We start from the raw sequence: 25,751 nt of genomic DNA, 5'->3' as shown, positions 1-25,751 counted from the left end.
GCTTCGTGTCTGCCATCGGTGAATATAAAAAGAGATCGACAGTGAGCATGCATAAGGGCCTATACGCGATGATCGATTCTCTTCGTCGATTTTCTCTTTTGTTAATAACTCGCTAGATTTAACGTTTCTCGATGCGTTTGCTATTGCTTTTGATAGCCAATACAACCTGTTACTACTCTGCATTGAACAAATTCTAGAAAATTGTTTCGCCTAGCTGTAGCAATGCAAAGAGAAAATCGATGAAGAGAATCGATCATTGCGTATTCGCCCTTATGAATGCTCACTGTCGAGATAGCATTATTATGCTTTCTCTTTCTAAGAAAACGAGATCCAACGGAATCATTTTTGCGTCGATTCAACTCTCAGCTTCAACGTTACACGTTGTGAATAGTCGTGCAATATCAAAGGAGCTTGTAAAATCAATACCAAGCATGATATTTTGCTCCAATATCACGCGTGATGCGTATGAGAGCGGAAAAATATTAACTTGTTAATGATCATGTCATCACTACATTAAATAGGATTGGGTGATCTTCAGAGAAAGATCGATCTTATATTTGGCTCTATAATCGATCCACTGATTATTCGGTACCAAAGAATCGATCTAGATCGATGGTAGATCGATCTTTTTATTTTAATTTTAATACGCTTGTTTCCGTTGGTACCCCAAGAATTCTTTCTTTTATAATATTCAATTAAATGACGGTTGGGAGCAATTAGCACAGGAGAGAGCTAGTGCAAACCATCAAATGATGCTGTAACGCAAATAGTGATGTCATTGTAGGGAGCGATGCTGATGTTGATGTTATGTTCGTTAAATTTTCCACGCAGTCTGGAGTGAAAGTAAATCGTTTTTTTTTTATGTAAATCCACTTAAAAAATTTAACACCAATTTTTTTTAAGATCGAAAAGATCGAAAGAAGAGATCAATTTTTTCGATCTTTTCGTGGATAAAGAATCGATCAGAAAAATCGGAAATTAATCATGTTTTGTTGTTTTTGATATCATCCACAGCCAGAGGGCCAGTCACTATCGAATGTATGGGAATGGTAGGAAACCATTTGGAAATGCATGAAAATTTTCAGTTTTTATTCATTATCGTCTTTACGGGCAGTTTTAGATGCACAAAAATTGCACGAGTACATTACTATGGTGATAAGGTAAACACTCGTTTATTTGTTTCCTTCTGTGAAAGAAAGTTTAGTCACAAATCGTGGATTTTCTGATATTCTCCATACTGCAAAAATTATTTTCCTACCACTGAAGGGGCGACATCTCTCGGATCTGCAGTATAGCTACTACTCAAATCATATAATTAATTGTCATGAAAAAGATCGATCTTCCAAAGATCGATTCAAGATCGCCCAATTCTAGCATTAAAGCTCGTTTTTTTCGACGATTGCAAAAAGCTGTGGTCATTACATTCCTTTTGTCATTTTACTGAAACTGGGTTTGAATGTTCCGAAAATGCATCTAAGTAAATTGCACCTTAAATGATTATACCCGGGGACTGGCCTGGAGTAGCGACGTAGCATCCATGGCTCTCAGGCTCAGTGCTCGGAAAATTATTCTCAAATCTCATTCGTTGAGATTAGCCTCTTGAGCGAATAAACTCACATGCGAATTTGCAAACAAATCATTTGAAAAGTCAATATTACCTTAAATCCTAAAATTTGCTTTAAAGGGAAGTTCACGACTACGAAAAACAAATATTACGTTTTGATTTTTCACTGTTCCATAGCTCAATATTGACTAATATACCCAAAGAAAAATTTATCTGAGCTATGCGACGATCTCAGCTCGCGTCACTTTTCAGTAGGTCTTATCTTCATTGATCCATTCTCTTCGTCGACCTTTCTCTTTGGATCGCCACGGCCGTGTTAAGATGTTTCCGGATATTTTCGACACACAGATCGATGGAAGAAGCAACAAAGTAGCATCTAATACAACAAAGACGACAGGAAACGTTTGTGTAGACGAGTTATTTACGAAAGAGAGAGTCGATGAAGATAATCGATCTTTGATTGGTCTATTCGAAAAGTGATGCGAGCCAGAGATAATTTCTAGAGTATCAACTTATGAAGATCAGACTGTACCTACACATCAACAATCCAATCTTATAAATTTACATGTGGTACATTAACGTATTTTATGGCCTTAGTTGAAACATATACAGCAATAAAACATAAATTTTACATGAAATTATTTAATAATTCATTCATTTGCATTTCATTTTACACGTATGTGTGTTTTTACATGGAAGTGAAAAGTTCATCTAACGTCGATTACAATTTACATGAACATGTAAATTTCAGCTTTGATTCATTGGATTTCAGATATTTAAACGTGAAATTCTATATTTAAAAACCTGCTCCAGTTAGTAGTTGAAAATTACAAAATATTTTTATCTATGTATGTTTCTATAGCCGTGAAAGTGATAAAAAGTATCCCAAAAATTGATACCGATAAAAAACGACCAATGTCAAAGCCTGTACTCTTATACAACCCAGAGTCTAACGATTCAAAACACCATACTTCAGTCACACTGCATAACAAAGCAACGGCTCAGCAGACATGGGAGTGTGTGAAATCTAAACTTTAGTTAGATTATGATAACTCTATGCGTCTGGCAAAGGTTACGTGCTGAGAGGGATGCTCGGTTATAAAAAAAAGTGTTTCACACGAATTTCAAGTAGATGTTGAATGGGACAGAATCTACCAGGGGAAATCTTACAAAATTGAAATGTAGTATATAATTATATGTGAATGGAACTCCCAGCGTACGATTCAAATTGTTCAGCCACACATTTCAACCATTTCGTAAAATGTTCACCCCTACCCACAAAACCGTTCAGTCTGCACTTCTTGAATGGTGTTTAATATTTATTGTATATCATGAAATTATTCACGCGATTCGGACACATTTATTCATTGGATAATTCTATACCTAGTTCTCCGTTTACATTTTTTTTTAGTTTCTCATTCCAACCGCGGCTGCTGCTGCTGAGCTGTGACGATCGTCTGTCGTCTGATACCAATAAAATATAGCCTTAGTTTGTGAGACACGCGCTTTTTGGCTGGTCGGCTAGTTGGAATTTGTTGTTTCTCGTTGCCGTCGCCGTGTCGTTCATATTATCGCCAACAGAACCGACGACGGCATGAAATATAATGAAGGTTTCGTCTTTCTCTAGAGCCTGTCAACTGATCAGCAAAAAAAAAAACAAAAACGGTTGGAAGGTGCAACCACAGTTCATACGTATAAATTATATTAGAGAAATAAAGAGCGTTATCAGCATGGATGTTTTGTCTGAAATTACGAACACGATACACGATTCGGTTGCTGTTGCTGCGTAGCAGTTTTAGTTTTAGCATTGGCTAACCTGTAAAGGTAATGAGTTATAGTATAATATAGCAGTGACTGGAAAGTGGTTCAAGTGCGAACAAAATGTAAGGTCAGTCAGTGCAAACAAATGGGGGTATTATTTCATAATTTATTAAGATCTTTATTAGGCGACTGATGGACGTAATCCGCCGCCGAATGAATGCACCTGTGGGCGGCGGCTGCGATTCACATTTGAGGTGTTGTATTTTATGACCTACAGAAGGTGTGTATCTCCTCTGACCAGGCAGACAACAGTAGAGACAGGTTACGGCTACTAATAATAGCAACTATGAGTGGCATTTTTATAATAATTGACTTCTGTTTTGGAATTTATCAGCGGTGTTCGGGTGTTGTAAAATGGATTCCTCGGTCATATGCTGCTGTGTCCCGATCTACCGTTGATCTATTTTATGGCATAATTTGTGTGTCGTAAACCCAGTTGCTACCACCGGATGGCAGTTAAGTAATTCTCTGCTCGATAATGGAAGCAATCGTCGGTCACGGATGTGATTTCATTGTGTTCCACAGTACGCAAATTCTTTTTAGGGAATGTCTGTTATTTTCTATTTATAATCTAAACGAATAAGGACTCTCATATTGGTCGAAGATTCTACAGATTTGTCCATCAATTCTACACTTTTTCAATTTTTCTCCGTTTCTCTCTACGGTTGGTTTTGTTGGTTGATAATGAAAAATTGAGTTTTTTTTTGCATTCGATCAACATTTTTCAATATGATATAGACTAGGGGGGTACCTGACCAGAGGTCGAACGCAATTGTTCTAAACCAAGAGAACCTTAAAAATAATTAAAAAAAAAATCATTCAAGGCACCCTAGATAGGGTGTTGAAAGGCTTAAGCTCCACTGAGATCCTACTCCAATCATGGGATTAATAGTAACGTTCGACCGCATGATACAGCACGTATTAGAGCATCTTTAGGGGAACACTGAAAACGAATCTTACTCAGAGAGTGAGTTACTTTTACTCATTCGTATTGAGTAATTTCTAAAAGCGTAGGTTTTTTTTAATGCGCTGAGTGACCTACGCTTTTAGAAATGTTTCCATACTGATGAATAAACGTGACTCACAATTAAGTAATTTTTTTGTCTGTATTATTGAAATTTTTAGCCATTTGGCTAGTTCATCTCATACAACTGAGTAAAAGTGGCTCACTCTCTGAGTTAGTTCCGTTTTCAATGTAGGTTCTCTAGTAATTTTCTTGAGAAGAACTCAATGCTTGAAAAAGTGTCTCGAGTGGTCAAAGCCTTTCGTAACCCACATGTATTTTTTTTGTACGAATTGCGTATATTCAAACTATTTCAATGATTTATATATCTGCCATCTGGCGACTCTCCCGCCAGAAATCGTTTCGCATCATCATCACAGTCATACCTAACTAGCTATATAAGAAATATCCCAACTAGCACGTGATGACAACCGTTCGAACCGCTATGATTGCTATCAATTTATGTAGATGCATCCCACGACGAATCCTCAACCCACCGGACGACCCAATCTGGTGCCGGGAGAAGCTCCTTGTATCGACGGCTAGCACCCATTCCACCGCCACCACCACTGGAAACCACTCCTACCACACGATGGCTTGTTGCGATTTCAGCTATTGCAATCTGGAACTTACCTTTCCGCACGTGAAACCGATCGGTAATGCCACGCTAGGTTCCCAACAACGTAAGACTATAAGTAAACGAAGCAAAAGCAAGGCAGCAGTGTTGTCTTCATTCGTCTGTCGTCTCTGCATTTTCATTCGACATGGGTTTCCTAGGGTCACTTTTTGTTTTGGTGGAAAATCTCGGAAAGAAGCAGCTAGCAGTAGCAGAGTGTAACCGGAATGGCTCGCACATTAGAATAAATTAGTCATCGCGTGTGCGACTGCGAACTGTTTCCTTCCGTTTAACTCACATCTGCGATGTCTGTTTCCCTTTATCATAACGCACATCATATCGTCTGTCGTTGTGACACGAGTAGTTTGTTTCTGGGTCCGAGGTCTGTGATGATGAAATGTCCCTGTTTTATCACTCGCTCGTTTTCTTTTCATGGGGCACCGTGTATGTCTGTTTCCAGAGCTCCCAAGAGCTGCTACAATGATGCAAAATGACACGAAATTAATGTACCTTTTCGCACACGCACATGAACCCACCCGAAAAAGTGTTTCTTCTTTTTGTGTGTGTGTCTTTTTTGTTTCCACTCATTTACTGTGATATTATTGTCGCCATCAACTATTATCCTACATAGAAAAGTCCATCATCATCATCAGCAGCAGCACTTTGTGATCAATGACACAGTGGACAGCTTGGGATTTGGCCCCAAGTCCGACTTTTGTAATGTCTATTTCTTCGTGGAAATTGTGCGATTGTCTGTCTGTCTGTGAACCCACACATACGCACACATTCACTTACTCATTCACTGGAGGGTCGTCGTCTCTGATGGGTCGTTTGGTTAAACTTTGGTCACATGTCAAAATCACGAGCACCCGTCATGTTGTTCCTAGTGTATGTATATCTACGACACGATAGGGGAGGTAGGGGAATGTGATGCTGGGGTGTCAATGGTTGTGTTTGTTGCTGGGATTAGAGCTTTGGGGCGGGAGAAAGTTTGTTTTTATTCTTTTCAGTCATCAAGGGGTTGTTCGAGCATCGGTGTTTTCGGCGAAGATTTTTATTTGAGAAATTGCGAATACCTTCCATGATATCTAGAAAAAGCATCGAACACTTTATTACACACTTGTGATTTGCCTAGATCATCCATTAGGGAATAGAGGTGGTTGATGAAAAATTGTACAATGAGCACGATTACAAATTTGCGGAAATAAATAGCTGAAAAGGTCGTGTTGCCAAAAACTGGAAGGCACTGTACCTGTTACTACAGCTCTGTTTATGAGTGCAACTTTAATCGTGGACAATGATCCACGACTTAATTGCCTAGAGATTTGCTGGAACTTAAATAACTGCTAGAACTCTCAGAAGTCTAGGAGCTTCTGAGACATCAGTAATCCTTAAAACTTCTCATGACCGCTTCAAGCGCTACCTGGAAAACCGTGTTCACTGCACTACATAGGTATTTCTTATACGCCTTTTGCCTTCCATCTTATTCAAGTACTGATAGTCTAGCGGTCAAAGTATGGGTTTAATGATCGTAAGGTTTTGGTTCGAATCCAGGCTGTTTTGGTTTAAAAACTAAAGCTCAAGTGTTTTTTTTTTCGAAGGTTGTGATCAATGTCAGCGATGTCGAACAAACTTTGCCAAAATGTGTGTTATGATATTCTGAGAAAACATATTTTTGGTTTTTTTCTATAGTGCTTGGTTCCCACTAGGTTACAACCCTGGATTTAATTTTAGGTTGATTTTTAGAAATTATTTTTTTTAATAGAGCTTACTCTGTAAGCAAACAAGTTATGTTTACTCTTGACCCATGTAGAATTTGATCAATCAACATTTGATTTGTGTTGTAAACAGCCGATTATAGGAAAGAATCCAAATGACCAAACAATCACTCTTTTGAATAAGAGGTATGGCCAGATAATTTCATACAGGAAATACTATGCTTTTCAGCCGGAATATCACTATAACTTTGTAAGTTTGCAATTTTATTCGTATACAAAACTGCACAATGGTTCAAAAGCCATATTTTGGAGTTTTAAATTGTTTGAGCCTGAAACAATAATTTAAGGTCAATTACAGGATTTCGGGGGTTTTCATTTATTCAGCCAATCTTTAGATGAAAAATACATTAGGATGGTTCTTACAAATAATGAGTTCTTAATATAAACTTTTTGGGTATTTGAGATTGATCAACTCAAAGTTGTAGATTAATTAATTTAAAGCAATTTTGCTGAAGAAATCAATTCTTTATGTCTGATGGTTCTCGGTTTATACTAGTAACTTAGGCTTACCTATGAAACATAAGTCTAATTAAACTCATTAAATAAACTCTTTAAACATTTGTTTTTCGTCTATGATTTATTCTAGGCCTTATGTACATTCGAGTGGGTGAAGTTTGTATGGGGAATAATAACCTCCTGCTGCCCACTGATCTGTATTGAAAACCGTAACACCTGTACCAAGTTTGGTTACGGTCTGGATTTGTGGGAGTACTTTTTGTTTGGGAAACGGAATAAATCTATTCAGTAGCTTGTACAAAATTGGCTTAATTTAGACCAAACTTGAGACTTAGATTAAGTTTGCAATGGCATAGCTTAGCCATTTCTATATTAATTTCAAAAAGTGTGGTACTTCTAGAATTCCTAGGCTCTGTAGATTATTTTAATTGCAAAAAGATTGAAAATAGGGTCGTCTACTTTTTCAAAAGCGAAAAGAGTCGTTATTAACGACTCGTTACACGTTTTTTTAAAGGAGTGTTTATGGGTTTTGCAAGTGGCATAAGATCCATAAATTAGATTAATGGGCACAAATGTTCATAATTAGCCAGTCATGGTTCCTATATATGGATCCTGGAGACAACGGAACGGTCTTCGAAAGATCCGGAACATCCGTAAAAGTGGTCAATCCATAAACCCCTGATCCTAGAACTCCGCGGTTTTTTTTCGAAAACATTAGGAACTGTGATATAAGAAAGAATTTAGGTTCATGACATAAACATAGAACCGGAAGGCCATCGAACCGTCTTTCCGAAGATCCGAAACTTCCGTAAATGTGTTTAATCTATCAAACTAATCCTAGAGCTCCACGGTTTTTTTTTCGAAAACACTTGTAACTGTCATATATAAATTAATTAGGAGTCATGAGATAAACATGTACCTAGAAGGCCATGGGACAGTCCTCCGGAAGATCTGGAACATCCTTAAAAATGGTCAATCTATGAAACTGATCCTAGAACCTTTTTTTTCGAAAGCATTAGGAACTGTGATATAAGAAAGGATCATGAATTATGTCATGTTCATGACATAAAAATGGACCTGTATGGCCATAAGACCGTCCTCCGGAAGATCCGAAACATCCGTAAAAGTGGTCAATTCATGAGACTGATCCTAGAGTTCTACGTTTTTTTCAAAAGCACTTGAAACTGTGATATAATAAAGAATTTGGGGTCATGACATAAACATGGACCCAGATGGCCATGGGGCCGTCCTCTGGTAGGTCCGAAACATCCGGAAAAGAGGTCAACCAATAAAACTGATCCTAGAGTTCCGCAGTTTTTTTTCAAAAACATTAGGAACTGTGATATAAGAATTTGGGGTCATGGCATAAACATGTACCTGCATGGCCATGGGATTGTCGTCTAGAAGATCTGGAAAATTCGAAAAAATTGTCAATCCATAAAACTGATCCATGAGTTCCACAGTTTTTTAGAAAACACGTGGAACTGTGATATAAGAAATAATCTGGGGTCGTAACATAAACATGAACTCGAATGACCATGAAAACGTCTTCCGGAAGATCCGTAAAACTGGTGCATCGATGATACTGATTCTGGAACTTCGCGGTTTGCTCGAGAACACTTCGAACTGTGATGTTTTCGAAAAAAAAATCACGATTTGTTTGAAACACTTTTACGGATGTTCCGGATCTTCCGAATGACGGTCCAATGGCCATCCAGGTCCATGTTTATGTCACGACCCCAAATTCATTTTTATAACACAGTTCCTACTATTTTTTTAAAGTAAACTGCGGAGCCCTAGGATCATTTTCATGGATTGACCACTTTTACAGATGTTTTTGATCTTCCAGAGGACGGTCTCATGCCCATCCAGGTCCATATTTACGTACGGCCCTAATTTTTTTTTCTTGTACCACAGTTCCAAGATATAAAAAAAAACTGCTGAGCTCTAGAACCAGTTTCATGGATGAACCAATTTTACCGATGCTCCGAATCTTCCGAAGGATGGTTCCATAGCCAACCGGGTCCATATTTATGTCACGACCCGAAATTCTTTCTTATAGGGGAAATGGCTCTAATGTTGGCCTATGAATCTAAGATTGGGCCCCTAAAAATCTGCTATTTATCAATTTTATCTAGATGAACGCTTCATTTGGACGGTACTAATGGATATTTTTGGTCGCTATTGAAAATTTAGTAAATTGCTGAATTTATGGATGGGCCCAAATAAGGGGCATTTAGGCTGACATTACATCCATTTCCCCTATTACAGTTCCGCGTGTTTTCGAAACAACTGCGGAGCTCTAGGATCAGTTTCATGGATGAACCACTTTTATGGATGTTTCGGATTTTCTGGAGGATGGTCCTTTGGCCTTTAAGATCCAGGTTTACGTCATGATCCCATATTTTTTCTTATATCACAGTTCGTAATGTTTTAGAAAAAAAAACGGCGGAACTCTAGGATCAGTTTCGTTGATCGACCAGTTTTACGGATGTTCCTAATCTTCCGGAGGACCGTTCTGTTGTCTCCAGGATCCATATATAGGAACCATGACTGTATTCTGGCTAATTATGCACATTTGTACCCATTAATCTAATTTATGCATCTTAGGCCACTTGCAAAACCCATAAACACTCCTTTAAAAAAACGTGTAACGACTCTTTTCGGTTTTGGATAAAGTGGGCGACCCTATTTTAATTTTTTTACAATCAAAATAATCTACAGACCCTAGGAATTTTAGAAGTACCACAATTTTTGAAATTCATCAATAAATGACTAAGTTATGCTATTGCAAACTTGCTATTACACGTTTTTCGGAGGCATCGTATTCGGAGTGTTAAGAAAACTTTTTTTTTATATATATTTGTAATTTGATGTTAGCTTATTTTTCAAACAAAGTTTGTTTCTCTTAATGCATTGCGTCTAGAAAATCATCTCAGTTTATTACAAAAATATGCATTCTGGAAAAATATGCTTATGTACGTATGTCTATATGGTCCTTATACTTTACGCTTATTGGGATTAAAGCAACTGAAAGAAACATCGACAAAATTTTAATTTAACATAAAACACGTAGGACTTAGATCTAATTTTGGGCCTACTAAGCACAACCTGCCCTCTTTTTGGAACGGATTTCTTCACAAAATGGAATGTTCTCACTGCAGATGCCTTCCAAATTTATTTAACTTTCCGTACGTATCGTAAGATTTGATAAAGAGTAACACATTGTTGAGATATTGTTAAAAATCTCGCACTGCTTCTCGACCCCAAACTCGGCCTAACGATTTGAAACGTAATTGAATTCACTTCGGCCTACCGGATAAAGATAATAATTGATTCGGTTAGAGCGCCCTTTTTGTTTTTGAGAATAATGGGTGCAAACATTCGTTCGGTAGATTTTGAACAGAAGTATCGTACCATACGCATAATGGACTTGTTAAATGGTCAAAAATGGGCGATTAGGCCGAAGTAGTGCTCTACCCTATATGCACAGTGTGAAAGGACACATAGTTGAATGAACAAAAGTCTAATGCATAAATAGTCAAACTGGATCAAAGTCGAATTCTCTCTCCTGAATTCCTTCTTCGGGCCGTTTAGTCGATATTGTCACTCATTTTTTTTTTAAACTTTGGTTTATTTTGACCTTCTATCCCTTCATTCGGCCTTTTGTCGATGCGAATCTTTTGTCCTTTTCGACATTTTGTTATTTTCAACCTTTTGATCATTCAACCTTCTGTCCCTTTAACTTTCGTTTAACATTTAACCTTGTGTCCTTTGACTTTTGTCAGACACTATGGCTATCGGGTGGCCTCCCCCAGCTTAGTATCTAAGAAACATAAATTACCATCCCAGTAACTCCAACCGCAGCCAGTCGCAGCGTGATGGTCTTATCTGAGAAATCTCTCAATCGGCTTAAATGTGTCTCCTTGACCAAAAGAATCGCTCGGCCTACTATCGCATCATTTATCTTACTTTCCATCGAGCACATGCACACACAAAATTCCAACACTAACCACCCGCTGCGGAGCAAACGCACCAAATCATCAATCTTTCCTCATTCGGTGTACTCCGGCAACCTTGTTGCACGTATTGCAGACCGCACTGGGCTTTTCAGTTTCAAGCAACACACCCCTTAGTCTTTAGATGTTGAACTCAACGTGAAATCGCTTTCGTTTCGTCGCCATTTTCAGTGTCAAATGTATACGCATGTGTATCCAATTTCTTACAAAAAAATTTAATCATAGAAATATTTAATTCAGTATGTGTATTGGTGTGTTGGTCCAAATGTGTTTTTTTGGTTGAGGGATTTTAACTGCTTTCTTGCAGCCTTTCATCCCTATCCCAAATGTGTTGTTTTCACTTTCTTTTTAGTTTATCTCAGCTCTGTATTTTATAGCTACATTGAAGTAACACTTTAATGCACTTACCCCCCTGATGTATACATTTGTATACATTTTTTAAGCCCACTTTAATATCCGATTGTCTGCTTTTGTTATGAAACTTTTTTATCACGGATTTACACACACACAAATTCACATTGGTACACCCATAGTATCATTCCGGGAGTAATCAAACTTCTCTCCCCCCGAAAGACATCCATTTGTCGTCATCGCCAGTTGGTGTCCGCCCCGGGTCGTTATGAGCAACAATTCCGGTGACAATTAATCAAAACAAAGTGCTTGAAACAATCTGCGAGTCGGGCCAAATTACATTTTTGCGAAAATATTTTTGACAGTGAGAACACGGTTATTTCAGTCGAATCAATTTGATGGAACCATTCTTGGTAAAATACCACCAAGAAGCAACAACTACACCTGTTATTATTTTCCCCGTAAATTATTGTAATGAGAGCCTTTGGTTTTCTATTTCACGGCCAACAAACGAAAATGGTACCATTTTCTCGGGAAAACGATACAATTTTTCCTCAAACTTCAGATCCAGCACGACGCGTCGTTCCCCTCAATTCGGTCGAATTCTAGCCGTTCGTTACCGATTTAACGGCGCGCAGCACTTGCCCTTGTCCGATACATATTGACGCCAATACCATCCCAATCCGATCGCACGGAGGAGGATGGGCGGGCAGATCGCCTTCGCCGTCGTCGTCGACGGTGACATAAAAAGCCAAACGAAGAAAGGTGGCCCGGCAAATGCCCCCCGCTGCGTAGCGCGGTACGACAAAAAGTTCCACTTGTCGAGATTTCCTAGAAACTCGTTTTTCATCTTCTGTGGCGGTGGTGAAGCGATATTCTTACAGTTCGATTCAGTGATAATATAACCAACGTACCGACCCTACCGATAGACAATATATCCAAATTTATGGCTACCGCGGAGAACGTTGAAAGGTGCGCCCAATTCTGGGTCGGGAAAATGTGACTTTGTGCCGGAGACAAGGTTTTTCCTTGCTACTGTGGGTGGCCTTTTTCTTATCGTGACATGTTTTTGCCTTGGGGCTTAGTTCAGTTTATGGTTCTTTTGAAAAGTGACTGCTAATGCTAAGCTTTTTTTCTTTTCTTTTTTACCATGAAATCAGATGGTGAATATCGAGCTCAAACGACTTGTTCTAAAGAAAACAATTTTTAAATAACCATTTCTTGAATGCAAGCAAGGCTGACAAGCAATCTTTGAATAAATTATCCTTGTTTATCATGATTTGTCTTTATTTAGATCTTATGTGTCTAGATTGTACACGGTACAGTAGGTAAGTGAACGTATTGAATACAGCCCCCTCACACAATTCTATAAGAAGAGAGCAAAGTAATTTGGAAACGTCAATCATAATAAGCGTTTGTACTGAAATTTGCTTTTTTGCATTATGTCAGCCCTATATTGATATCAAGAGCAAATTTTCATCACATCGAAAGTAACAAAGGTAAACAAAGTCGAGCTATCAGTGTCAATCGATGCTCCTGCTACTGCCTATATTCTGATCACATCCCATTTTTAAATTAATTTACCCGTCAAATTGCTTTTTGACGTAATCACCTTCCGATCAAAATATTTTTCGATGTTACTTAAGTCAGTCGATTTCTATGGTGATGCCGTTTGTCTTAAGTAACAGCGCAAAGAAACTCGTGAAAAGTGTACGTTCTTCGTTTCGCTTTCTCATTATTAAAGTGAATAAATCGAACTGTTTGTTGTTAACCCTCCGTTACTCGCGCTGTTGTACTTTGTACAACACACATGAATTTTCCATTGCCATTTTGTTGCTGAGTTACCAATCGAGCTGAAACCAACGAGTATTCCTTAAAACAACTTGTTTTGATCTGAACAAGCTAAGCTTTTATTACAGTAAACACCTAAAATGCGGATAATGGGGAAAATGTAAATGGAAACCGCGTAAACTATGACTAAACTACGTGGGATTTGACTTAATTGATTACAACATGGAATATATCGAGATTCTGACCAGATAGAAAGTTGACCGTGCACACGTAAATACAGGGATTTTTTTTGTTTTAGACCCCTCTATAAGACATTTTGAAATTAGCCTAAAATGAAAGGGAGTCTCCCTTTCCCTAAACATTTATTTGGTGGAAGTTTCAGCGATATTGATCTTTTAAGATAATGTTTTCTATCTGAGATACGTGTTACCACTAATGTATCAGAGGTATAAAAGTGTATGTTTCCACAAATCTGCATGAAAATCTTCACGAGTAAATGAAATCCAGAATATATTTGTCTTATCCCACTTAGGCTTATGTAAATTGTATTTTTATTTAATGATATTTGATATGCAAGAATTGCCCGCCAAGTTTTGAAATATTTCTGAACTACTGTTCATCAGCCAAAAGATCTTTATCTCCTTAACAGCTTTGCCAAAAACAGTAAATTTCTAGCTGTTCAGGATCTCGAGATATTATATATGCGAAGACTTCACGTATATTCTAGCGCCGCGTAGTGAGAAAATTCTGTACTATCGACCAACGAAAAAGTTTTCATCTCCTGGACAACTTTGCCGATGAAAGTTTAGCAGGTCTCGAAATATATCTAATGAGAGAATTGCACGTGGGGACGACTCCGGCGTAGTGGTTAACATCCATACCTCTCACACCAAAGTCACGAGTTCAAATCTCACCCCCGGACAAGTCACGAATGACCCAAGAGTTAACACTCTATAATATATAACTATAATATATATAAAAAAAAAAAAAAAAAAATTGCACGTGTATACAAGTGCAATGATGTAAAAAAATGAATTTCTGTCCACCAGCCAAAAGGCCTTGGCCCCCTGAACAAGTTTGCCGAAGACAGTAACATTCTATTTTTTCAGAACCCCGTGATATTTTATATGTGAAAATTTTACGTGTATACTACCGCCGCTTAGGAAATTCTCAACTATTGTACACCAATAGGCTTTGACCTCCTGAACAACTTTGTCGAAGACGGTAACTTTTTGTCAGGATCTCGAAACAAACCACATGCGAGAATTTCACGTGTATACTAGCACTACGTAGTGAGAAAATTTTGAACTACTGTCCACTAGCGAAAAAGTTATGACCTCTTAAATAACTTTGTCGACCACAGTAACTTTCTATCTGATCAGAATCTCGAGATGTTTTACATGCGAGAATTTCGCGTATATACTAACGCCGCGTAGTGTGAAAATTCTGAACTATTGTGCACCAAGCATAACTCATAAACAACTTTTTCAAAGACAGTAATTTTCGACCTGTTCAGGATCTCGAGCTATAGCATACGCGAGAATTGTACACGTTTACTAGCGCCACGTGGTGAGAAAATTCTGGGTGACTGCCCACCAACCAAAAATTCTTGACCCCTTGATCTCGAGCTATTGTATATGCGAGAATTGGATGTGTATACTAGCCAACCGTCCACCAACGAAAAGATCTTGACTTCCTGACCAACTTTGTCAAAGACATTTACCCTCTATCTGGTCAGGATCTAGTGATGTATCACATGCGAGAACTTAACATGTATACGAGCGCTACCTAGTGAGAAGATTCTGAACAACTGTTCATCAGCGAAAAGGTTATCTCCGATCTCCTGAACAGCTTTGCCGAAGACAGTAACTTTCTATCTGCTCAGGATCTCGAGCTATTGTATATGCGAAAATTGCACGTATATACCAGCACCACGTAGTGACAATTTTCTAAACTACTCCACCTACGAAAAGATCCTGAAAAACTTTGCCGAAGACATTAAATTTTTATCTGGTAAAGATCTAGAGATATTTTATATATGCGAGAATTTTACATGTATACTAGCGCCGCGAAGTGAGAAAACTCTGAACTACTGTCCACCAACGAAAAGGCCTTGACCTTCTGAACAACTTTTCCGAAGACAGTAACTTTCTATCTGGTCAGGATCTCGAGATTGTCTATGTTGTAACCAATTAAGTCAAATCCCACCGTTTATGCGGTTTCCATTCACATTTTCTTTACTATCCGTATTTTTTTAGGGTTAATTGTGATAAAAGTTAAGCTTGTTTAGTTAAAAACAAGTTTTTTAAGGAATACCCGTTGGTTTCATATCGATTGGTAGCTCGGCTGCAAAATTGCAAAGGAAAACTCACACTGTTGTACAAAGTACACCGCGCGAGTACTCGTGTTACAAAAGTTGGCGCGCGTAACGGAGGGTTAAAATGATTTCTTTGGTCCTAAAATGATGAATGGGCCGCACGTAAGCAGACGTGATTGATAATTCTCCCGAATATCCTGGTAAATACACTTTGACTTAAGTAACATTAGAGGGCCACCAAACGACGTATAATAACTTTTGACTCAAAATCCAGTATTTTTAGCATGAAAGCTAGCGATTTGCTTTGTATGATTAAATAAAACCCTGTTTAATATGTTGAATATTGCTATCACTGTGAGATTATATGTGTTTAATTGCTAATAGGAATAACTTTTCGGTCATAAAAACAAAACTTACTTTTTCTCGGATCGGTGCGAATGTTACTTTCGACATAATGAAAATTTGCTCTTGATATACTCTTGGCTCAACTTGAAATCTCGTAAATTCTCGGATCTTTCGAAAGAAAGAATTGCCGAAGCAGAAGTTGTTTGGCTATTTATATAAATAAAATTAAAATCTGATTAGGGCGATACTAAACACATTGATAAATTGGTAGTACGATATATAAAAATGTTTGTATTGAAAGGTGACCTTAACTCCGCATACTTGGAACTCCTGATTATTCCTGCTTCTCCTCTTTAGGTGCTTCAGATAATTCCGATGCTAAAAGTACTCTTGAGATCACCGGAAAAATCCGGTACACTGATAATTTTTAAATTTATACAACTCCAAACATTCTTCCGGAGTCGTTCAAGTCCCAAGAACTGTCAAAAGTCCCAGAACTATCCAAACTGTTAAAATCTTAGATACCCCGACCACTTTACACACATCCTGATTTATCGAAATACCAAAAACATAAGGAACAGTCGGAAGTGCGAGAGCTCTTGAAATCTTAGAAGCTTCGAGACACCTGATACTTAAGGAGCAAGAACTGCAAGAACTTTTGATACTCCCGGTAAATCCCAGAGCTGTGAAAAGCTCCATACTTAAAGCTCCATGTTTTTTCAGGAACTCCATAAAATCCCGGCACATCCGGAACATTAAAATCATTCAAACTCTATTTTGAGAACTAAAAAACGATGCGAGTCCTCGAAGCTCGGATAGTTTTAAGTTCTACGGAAGCTTCAGGAGTTTCTGTATTTGCATGTGTGCTGGAAGTTTTCGGTGCTCCGGAGCTATGACAGTTTTTTTTTTAAATTCCCGAAGAAATAAATCCTCACGAACTACCGATATTAGGGTGGGTCAACTTAACAACCCTCCTGCTCCCGACTGCTCTGTAGATCTGTATTGGGGTCCTGCACGGGTGTGCAGGATACACGAGTGAGCGAGTGACTATATAAGATTGGAACTCATCACCCAAGTAACACATATTGATGGGATTATGTTGAGTAAACTTCTTTACAACTAAAACCAGTCATACAAAGGTTATAGGTTGGGCACACGGTGGTTATGTTGTAATCGTATTGAATACACAATTTGATCGATTATATTTTGGTATCGTATAATAGTACATATTATATCGGATAAAATCGTAAGACTTCAGAAATACAATTTGTTATTGGAGATTAAATCGTATAGGATGTATACAATGTAAATTTAAATTTTCCTCCACTTCTCTACATATTAGTCATTTCTGTGAAAGGTGAACGGTAGACATATATAAAATAACAATTATTTTTATTATCACCAAAAACCTATTATTAGGCTACAACATCATCTGGATGATTTCTCGATGAACATTTCAAATGGTCCTATCTGCTTTGATCGATTCTCTTCATCGACTTTCTCTTTCGTTAATAACTCAGCTGCAAAACCTTTCCCTGTTGTATTTGACGTTTTGGACGCTAGATAAGAACCTCCTTTATCAAACTATGTGGTAGAATTAGCGCGAAATCTGTTTGCATAACAGTGGTTATGAAAAGAGAAAGTCGATGAAGAGAATCGATCAAAGCAGATAGGACCATTTGAAATGTTCATCGAGATTTGTTCATTCCAGAAGAGGAAGTATAGGGTCAACATCGCTTCGCGTGGTGCTGCTGCTTACCCCCAACTGTACTGCCGGTGTTATTTGTTATGCATGGTGATGATAAAAATAAGCACTAAATAAATATTAAACCTAACATCCTTTTTCGTCGACGAGTGCTGGCTTTTATTGAACTTTCCGCTCAAACTGTTTTCCTTCCATCTATGCCACAGGCGGGTGCACTTACTAACTCACTCATTCACTCACTCACTCTCTTCCCCACCACCCGCTTACATCATGGTGGGGGTATATGTTTTATTTTATTATTCGCTTCGCTCTGTACTAAATGTTGCATGTGGAATAATAATGCGAAAAAAGCGCTTTTTATGTGAGCTTTTCAAGTTGTTTGTTTTACGAGAGTAATATGTGTGATGCTAACACGGAGGAGATGCTCGAGGAAGAATTGGGTGCTGTCGGAGGAGGAAAATTCCTTCCTACATCCGACCTTCTTCAGTTTTTTTTTTGTCAATCGACTTCTCCCTGAAGGCACTCACGCGCTTCTCACGGGTGATGGTGGTAGTAAAACGGAATATACTTGTGCATGATACTAATCCCTCTTTTATCCGCTGCTTTCCTATGTTTGTGCTGCTGCTTTTCCTGCATGGCATGGTATGCTTCTTGCTATCCGGATAGAGTTTATTTTATGCTTCACTAACTAGCGAAACAGGATTTGCGAGTTTTTGTCCTTCCTAAAGATTTTCTCCCTTTCCTCTTTCCTCATCCCAGAGAAAATCTGCTCTCGGTCCTAAGGACCAGTGCGGAGAATACGAAAAACGAGCATAAACTTTGATTTATCTTGCTGATTTTCTAATAAAACTTTTTTCCTCTTTCAACTTTTATTTTATTGCTGCTGCGTTCGTGTTTTGACGTCGCTCACCTGACGTTTCGGAACGGAAAAAATATATCTAATTTTCATTTGCGACACGCTGCGCGGTTACGTGCCCTGGAATAATTTGGGAAATTTTTCCGGTGACGCTGAATAAACAGCCCCCGAGGTGGACAAACTGGATAATGTACTGGTGATCGTGTTGGTCGTAGGAGCAGGGGTAACCCTCACGGCTCTGGTCAGCCTGATGTTCGTGATGCTGCGGCGCCGGAAGAGGAACAGCGGAGCTAGGCAAATCTTGCCGGAGGACTCGGTGTGCGGAGCTAGCTATCCCATTCTGAACGGACATACCACGATTCAGGACTTTATCGAGATGACCACTTCCGGGTCCGGATCAGGTGAGTGGAAGTGTTTGAGAGTATGTTGTTGTTGTTGAACAGAATTTCATAAATTTATGCGGATTTGGATGAGTATTAACGATAAATCAACGATGGCATCATATGCCATAAATAGGTTCCGCTACCCTATCATTGTTTGTATTTCCCCAACATTTTCAGACGATCACGTTTTTCGTGAGTCAAACTTCTCTAAAGATTGGCAAAATTCGGTTCAATATGCCAGACAGCGCTGTAATGAGCGGGTAGTGGACGCCAAGGGTGACAAGGCAAAGGGGTGAATTCAAAGAGTTTCTCTTAGCAACTATGGGCCAGAGACAACAAAGGAAGAAGACGGATGTAACAAATTTTCGCTAGGATTTTGCTCCACATTGACATTAGGCCAAATTGAAAAATGTCTATTGATGCAAATATCTTGAATATACAGAAAATTATGACTAGAATATGTTTTTTAAACTCCTGTAGTAAAGTGTTGATAACATTGGCCAGTTGTTTTATTTAAATAGGGCTGTACAGTAAAATGTCATGCATTGTAGCAAAATCACGTTTTTAAAAAATGTCCACAGGCAAACAAAAGTTAGAACACACTTTTAAGTGGATAGACGAGGGTTACACGTGATCTTTAGCCATACATACGAAGCACATTGTGGTCATTAGAGTGGATCATCGTTATATGAAAAAACGCAAACTTTACCTCACCAATCGAGAAAAACCTTTTTTTGATTTCATTTGGGGTCCCAAACAACTGTGCAAAATTTGGGGACGATTGGTTGTAACTCGGCATTCTGCATTGCGTTTGAAATTTGTATGGAAATTAGTATGGGAAAATCAACATTTTTGCATTTTTATCTCTAGAGACCACAATTTTGAATGAACCGTGCAACTAAGTATGCAGCAATTCCATAGAAAAAAGTTATAGTGGGTCTCAGAATTTCATGAAAATTGGTATAGTTCTTCCATAACAAAAAATATTAGACTCGTATTTTTTTTATTGCGCCATTAGGGTGACCATTTCCGTGTTAGGGTGGTCCAGAAAATCATTTTTTTTCAAAAATGTATTTTTTCAAAAATTTATAACTTCTGAACCTCTTGACCGATTTTTAAGATTGACCCTTCAAATGAAAGATGTTTTAATGTAATTTTAAGAAAAATTATGAAACACTCAGAGATATTTGATTTTGTAGGAAAAAAATATGTTACAAATGCTTTTTCTTGATTTTCACTGCGAGGGTCTTCAACAACTTCTTATTTTAGTATTTTTAATTGAAAGATCATTTAATTTTACATAATATATTAAAAATTAGCGATGTCGGAGAAGCAGTTTTGGAGATAAATTTTTTTAAAAATAAAAAATTATTGCTCCGCAATATATGCACCACACGTGCATGGAAACGATGAAGACACAAGGTAGTTCACAATGCGTCTCCATCGAGTCACAGCAGCTGTGACTAATGAAATCTATGAGTAACTTACAAGCTGGGTGCAACATTCAGTTCAGCCTGGAGGCTGTCCATAAACCACGTAGACCAGTTTTTTGATGTTATGTAAAATTAAATGATCTTTCAATTAAAAATACTAAAATAAGAAGTTGTTGAAGACCCTCGCAGCGAAAATCAAGAAAAAGCATTTGTAGCATATTTTTTTCCTACAAAATCAAATATCTCTGAGTGTTTCATAATTTTTCTTAAAACTACATTAAAACATCTTTTATTTGAAGGGTCAATCTTAAAAATCGGTCAAGAGGTTCAGAAGTTATAAATTTTTGAAAAAAGACATTTTTGAAAAAAAATGATTTTTTGGACCACCCTAACACGGAAATGGTCACCCTAATGGCGCAATAAAAAATACGAGTCTAATATTTTTTGATAAGGAAGAACTATACCAATTTTCATGAAATTCTGAGACCCACTATGACTTTTTTTCTATGGAATTGCTGATGTATAAATATAGTCCATGAAGTGCCTAACAACTTTGCCAAAGGAAGTTTGAAGCTATAATGTATCTAAAAAAAGTTATAACTATTCAAATATTTATGATTTGAATTAAACACCAAAAATCCCTTTTGCTGCCAACACTGCCCGTGTACCAATGGGAGTCAGATTCCAAACTGAAATATTTTCGGAGTTTCTTATGAATTATTCAAAAACAATTGCTCTATCTCATATGTGTAGTTTGAGGGGGGGGGGGGGGGTAATAATATACCACGCCCCCTCACTCATATCAATAGAAGTAAAGTCTCAAACTGAAATAACTTCGGAGTTTCTTATCTTATCGATTTCATATGTTCAGAATGAATTCTTCAAACATATTTGCTCAATCTCATAAGCGTTGTTTGAAATCGAGGGGGGGGGGGGTACTCTATAAGAACTTTTAAAACGAAAATTGTTGTAGTGTAAATATTTAATATCCACTTGTCCGTTTATTTGTTAGTGAGGAGATGTTGTTTGATTTATTAGTCCAGCTGCTATATTATTCCTATAAAAAGCTTTTATTTGAAATATTAAATAGCCACCCGCATATAGAAAACACATTTAAAACAACGCTTATTGGGCTTACTTAAAGTGGGCTACGTTTCAGTTGAGCTCCCAAGTCAAACGTCATTTCTAAAAGTGCTGATTCCTTTTCGAAATTTCGACCAACTTCATGCAAAAACCGGCAAACAAGTGGAGTAATGATACAGGTTATTTCAATGCGATACAACGAGTTGCTTCCGATACCGTCAACGATACCGTCAACGATACCGTTGTCAACGATATGGTTGAATGAGGTGTGAAACTAATTTCTGACTTATCAAGAAATTCACCCGAGACCTAGTTCAACAGCAATATTTGCTTCAGGGGATGGAACAGCATCGGAAAGAGTACCTTGAGAAATCGTTGAATATAATAAAATGAAACATAATCATTTCAATCCAATGACATTTGTGTGTGAATATATCTGACATTTTATACTGCACCAAAAGAGTACGGAAGGGAATGGGGGTACTCGCTTTCAAACTGCTCTTATGAGATTAAGCAAATGTTGTTGAATAACCCATCAAAATAACTCGAGAGATGGGAAACTCCGAAGTTATTTCAGTCTTTATGTTTACTTTCATTGATATAAGTGAGGGGTGGAAAGGATACAGTAAGCTCCCCTCCATATCTAACTACGCCTATTAAACGCAGCACATGCTTTTGAATACATCTGAACATACCAACTTGACAAGATCAGAAACACCGAAGTTATTGCAGTTTGAAGCTTTACTTCCATTTATAAAGGGTGTCCACGATGAAATTGCCACACACAAAATTGATTCGCAAAATTCGAGTTTTCATCCGATTGCCATAAAATTTTCAGGGATTGAGAAATAACTATTAAACTTCATTTTACCATTTTACTCGTATTTTATTTACAGTCCATACGCAAATGCCCGCACCTTGGCCTTAACCCCGGCCATAAGATTCTGCACAACCTGTGAATCAACCGTTTTTTGCATGTAAACCCATACTTTCTTCAGTTCCTCGACTGTCTTCACTACCTTAGGTCGTTTAAGAAGGTGCTGCTTCATAATCGCCCAGTACTTCTCGATGGGGCGGAGCTCCGGAGTGTTGGGAGGGTTGAACATTTTCGGCACGAAATTGACCTTATTGTCCGCATACCACTTCAGCACGTCCTTGGAGTAGTGGCATGAGGCCAAATCCGGCCAGAAGATTGTTGGGACGTTATGGGCCTTCAGGAGAGGAAGCAGCCGCTTCTGGAGGCACTCTTTTATGTACACCTGTCCGTTCATCGTGTCCTGGGTCACGAAAGGTGCACTCCGCTTCCCGCACGTGCAGATGGCTTGCCAAACCAGGAATTTCTTCGCAAATTTGGACATCTTCTGAGTGCGGACATGCTCCGGAACGCTGAACTTATCCTTGGCCGTGAAAAACAGGTTGCCGGGGTCTGTTTGAAGTCGGCCTTCACATATGTTTCGTCGTCCATGATGCAGCGCTCAACTTTCGTCAGCATGTTGAGGTACAACTTCCTGGCACGGGTTTTGGTGGACTTGTTCTGCTTCTCGTCGCGATTAGGGGCCTTTTGTACCTTGAACGTTCGAAGCCCAGCCTTAGTTTTGGCCTTCTGGACAAAACTTCGGCTTAGGTGCAGCTTCTTAGCCACATCCCTAACGGAGGCGTTCGGATTTCGGTTGAAGGCCCCAACTACGCGGTTGTGATTTTTGGTGTTGTACGGAATACTTTTTCCTTCACTTCTGGGCTTCCGATCGGTGGTCAACCGTTCCTCGAACCGCTTAATCACTCGCGACACCGTGGAATTCGCGATTCCCAACGTTTTAGCGATGGAACGATGCGAGAGATCCTTGTTCTCGTGATGAATGCGCAAGATTTTATCACGCACGAGCTGTTCTTTCGACTCCATTTCCGCGAGTTTTGATCACAGGACTTTAAAACTTGCAGGATGTAAATAATGCACTATGAACTAAATCCACCCAAATTTTCATTAAATTCTACCCAACGGTTAAAAAGTTAGAGCAATTTCATAGTGTGGCAATTTCATCGTGGACACCCTTTATGAGTGAAGGGGGCGGGGTATAGTTAGCCCTCATCTCTTAGTATGCCCATGAGATTGAAAAATTGTTTTTGAACAATTCATTTGAACATACCAAATCGATAAGATAAGAAACTCCGAAGTTATTTCAGTTTGAAACTTTATTTCTATTGATATTAGTGACATACAGTCAAAATTGGATACCTTAGCAACAAAATTAAGGAATTACACCGATAATGACCATGCGTCAGAACCCTAGTCTTAACCACTTCAAGCTAGGGAACAACGAATAGAAGATTAGGAATCACATAGATGAAGACTAACTCATTTTTTCCTTGTTTCAAGATCATCCTCGGTGGACAAAGCCGAGTCTTGTCACTATCAACAAGGCATGAAAAGTAACAAGGACTAAGATGTGTTCCTTGGATTACTGAAAAATCGTGTTCCCCTAGTTTGAAGTAATCAGGTTTGTATTTGTACTTGATTTGTGTTCGCTGATAACAAATCTGGTGATTTATGGACAAATTTCAAGTTGTGGTTTGCAAAAAACTGCATATTTTATCGCAAAATAGCTTTAAAAAATACGCCTAAATTTAGGCAATAAACATCAGTTTTATATGTTTTATGATACTAAATTGGTCATTTTACTGAAATATGATTTCAGTTTCGAATTCAGCAACCCAAAATTAAGTAAAATAAGTAATTTCGCCAGAATAAATGTTGATTTTGATCGGTTTTTGAGAATCACTTCCACAAACTAGTACATTTAGAGCGGTAGATTGGATCGTTTGCTACGGAAAACGTTTGAAAAGTATTGTTTATTTTATCATACTTAAATCACTATTTTCTAACTCAACAGTAGGTGAAGGTGCATCAGTTATGACACTACTTAATAGTTATACTAATTTTAACCTATGGGATTTAAATTAGGTAGGGGCAGAGTCATAACTGATACCAACTCGATGGGATTGTGCCAAAACTGGTACACCTACCCTACTAGCCCTGTATGCTTAAAATAATGAAAACAAACTTAAGGTACATCATGCTTGGATCACTGCGGAATCGTAGTATGGAATTTAGTTTGTCCTTAATCGGCTAGGAAACAATGTTTCCATCCTTATTATTTCGCTACACTTCAAGTCAATTTGACTCTTCTCGGAGAGTGCTCACCGCAAATGATTAATTGCCCCTTGTGTCGATATTAATTTCCACGCTGCCATTCTAATGCTGACACATGACTCATACCACACATCTTTCGATTGAATCGCTTCTAATATTTCTTATTCTGTGTTTACTTTCTCCCCGCTCTCTCTCTATCTCTTTCCGAACATATTAGCCGGATTGCCACTGCTGGTGCAGAGATCGATTGCCCGTCAGATCCAGCTGGTTGAGGTCATCGGTAAGGGTCGCTTCGGCGAGGTCTGGCGCGGCAAGTGGCGTGGCGAGAATGTGGCCGTCAAGATTTTCTCCAGCCGCGAGGAGTGCTCCTGGTTCCGGGAGGCGGAAATCTATCAGACGATTATGCTGCGGCACGAGAACATACTCGGATTTATTGCTGCTGATAATAAAGGTGATGTATTTGGAGGGGAAGATTTGTTGGGAAAGTTTGTGCTGATGGTGTTTCTCTTCAACCAGATAATGGCACATGGACTCAGCTATGGCTCGTCACAGATTACCATGAAAATGGGTCGTTGTTCGATTTCCTGATGTCACGCTACATCGATACTAAGACGATGGTTGAAATGGCCTATTCAATTGCCACTGGTTTGGCGCATCTTCACATGGATATTGTCGGCACCCGAGGAAAGCCAGCGATTGCCCATCGAGATCTCAAGTCAAAGAACATCCTGGTGAAGTCGAACCTCACGTGCTGCGTTGGTGATTTAGGGTTGGCGGTGCGTCACAATGTGGCCACCGATACCGTGGATATTCCGTCCACCCACCGGGTGGGAACGAAACGCTACATGGCTCCGGAAGTGCTGGACGAAACGATCAACGTGAATCAGTTTGATTCATTCAAGCGTGCCGATGTGTACGCATTCGGGTTGGTCCTGTGGGAAATTGCCCGGCGATGTAACGTCGGGGGCATCTACGATGAGTACCAGTTGCCTTTCTACGACGTAGTGCAACCGGATCCCACGATCGAGGAGATGAGAAAGGTAGGTTCATGGGCGTTTGCTTGAGCGAATAAATGTCAGTTC

General features: G+C 38.7%; 1 protein-coding gene across 5 annotated transcripts in view; it reads left to right on the top strand.

Moving 5' to 3' along the window:
- Nucleotides 1-25,751, top strand: part of babo (TGF-beta receptor type-1 babo) — a 149,360-nt gene that overhangs the window by 121,685 nt on the left and 1,924 nt on the right. For 2 of the 5 annotated variants that reach the window (XM_065220737.1, XM_065220736.1), the window contains exons 4-7: nucleotides 4,857-5,071; nucleotides 18,787-19,023; nucleotides 24,887-25,120; nucleotides 25,186-25,709. In XM_065220737.1, the coding sequence (XP_065076809.1) occupies nucleotides 4,857-5,071; nucleotides 18,787-19,023; nucleotides 24,887-25,120; nucleotides 25,186-25,709 (1,210 nt within the window). The remainder of the gene's footprint in view (nucleotides 1-4,856; nucleotides 5,072-18,786; nucleotides 19,024-24,886; nucleotides 25,121-25,185; nucleotides 25,710-25,751) is intronic. The other 3 variants (XM_065220739.1, XM_065220740.1, XM_065220738.1) reach the window with 2 other exon arrangements.

The sequence above is a fragment of the Ochlerotatus camptorhynchus genome, unplaced genomic scaffold (assembly GCF_037179485.1).
Source record: "Ochlerotatus camptorhynchus isolate MF236.1 unplaced genomic scaffold, CSIRO-AGI_Acam_v1.1 ptg000131l, whole genome shotgun sequence".
NCBI lineage: Eukaryota > Metazoa > Arthropoda > Insecta > Diptera > Culicidae > Ochlerotatus > Ochlerotatus camptorhynchus.
The sequence above is the reverse complement of the archived record's forward strand: the minus strand, read 5'-3'. Positions and strand labels throughout refer to the sequence as shown.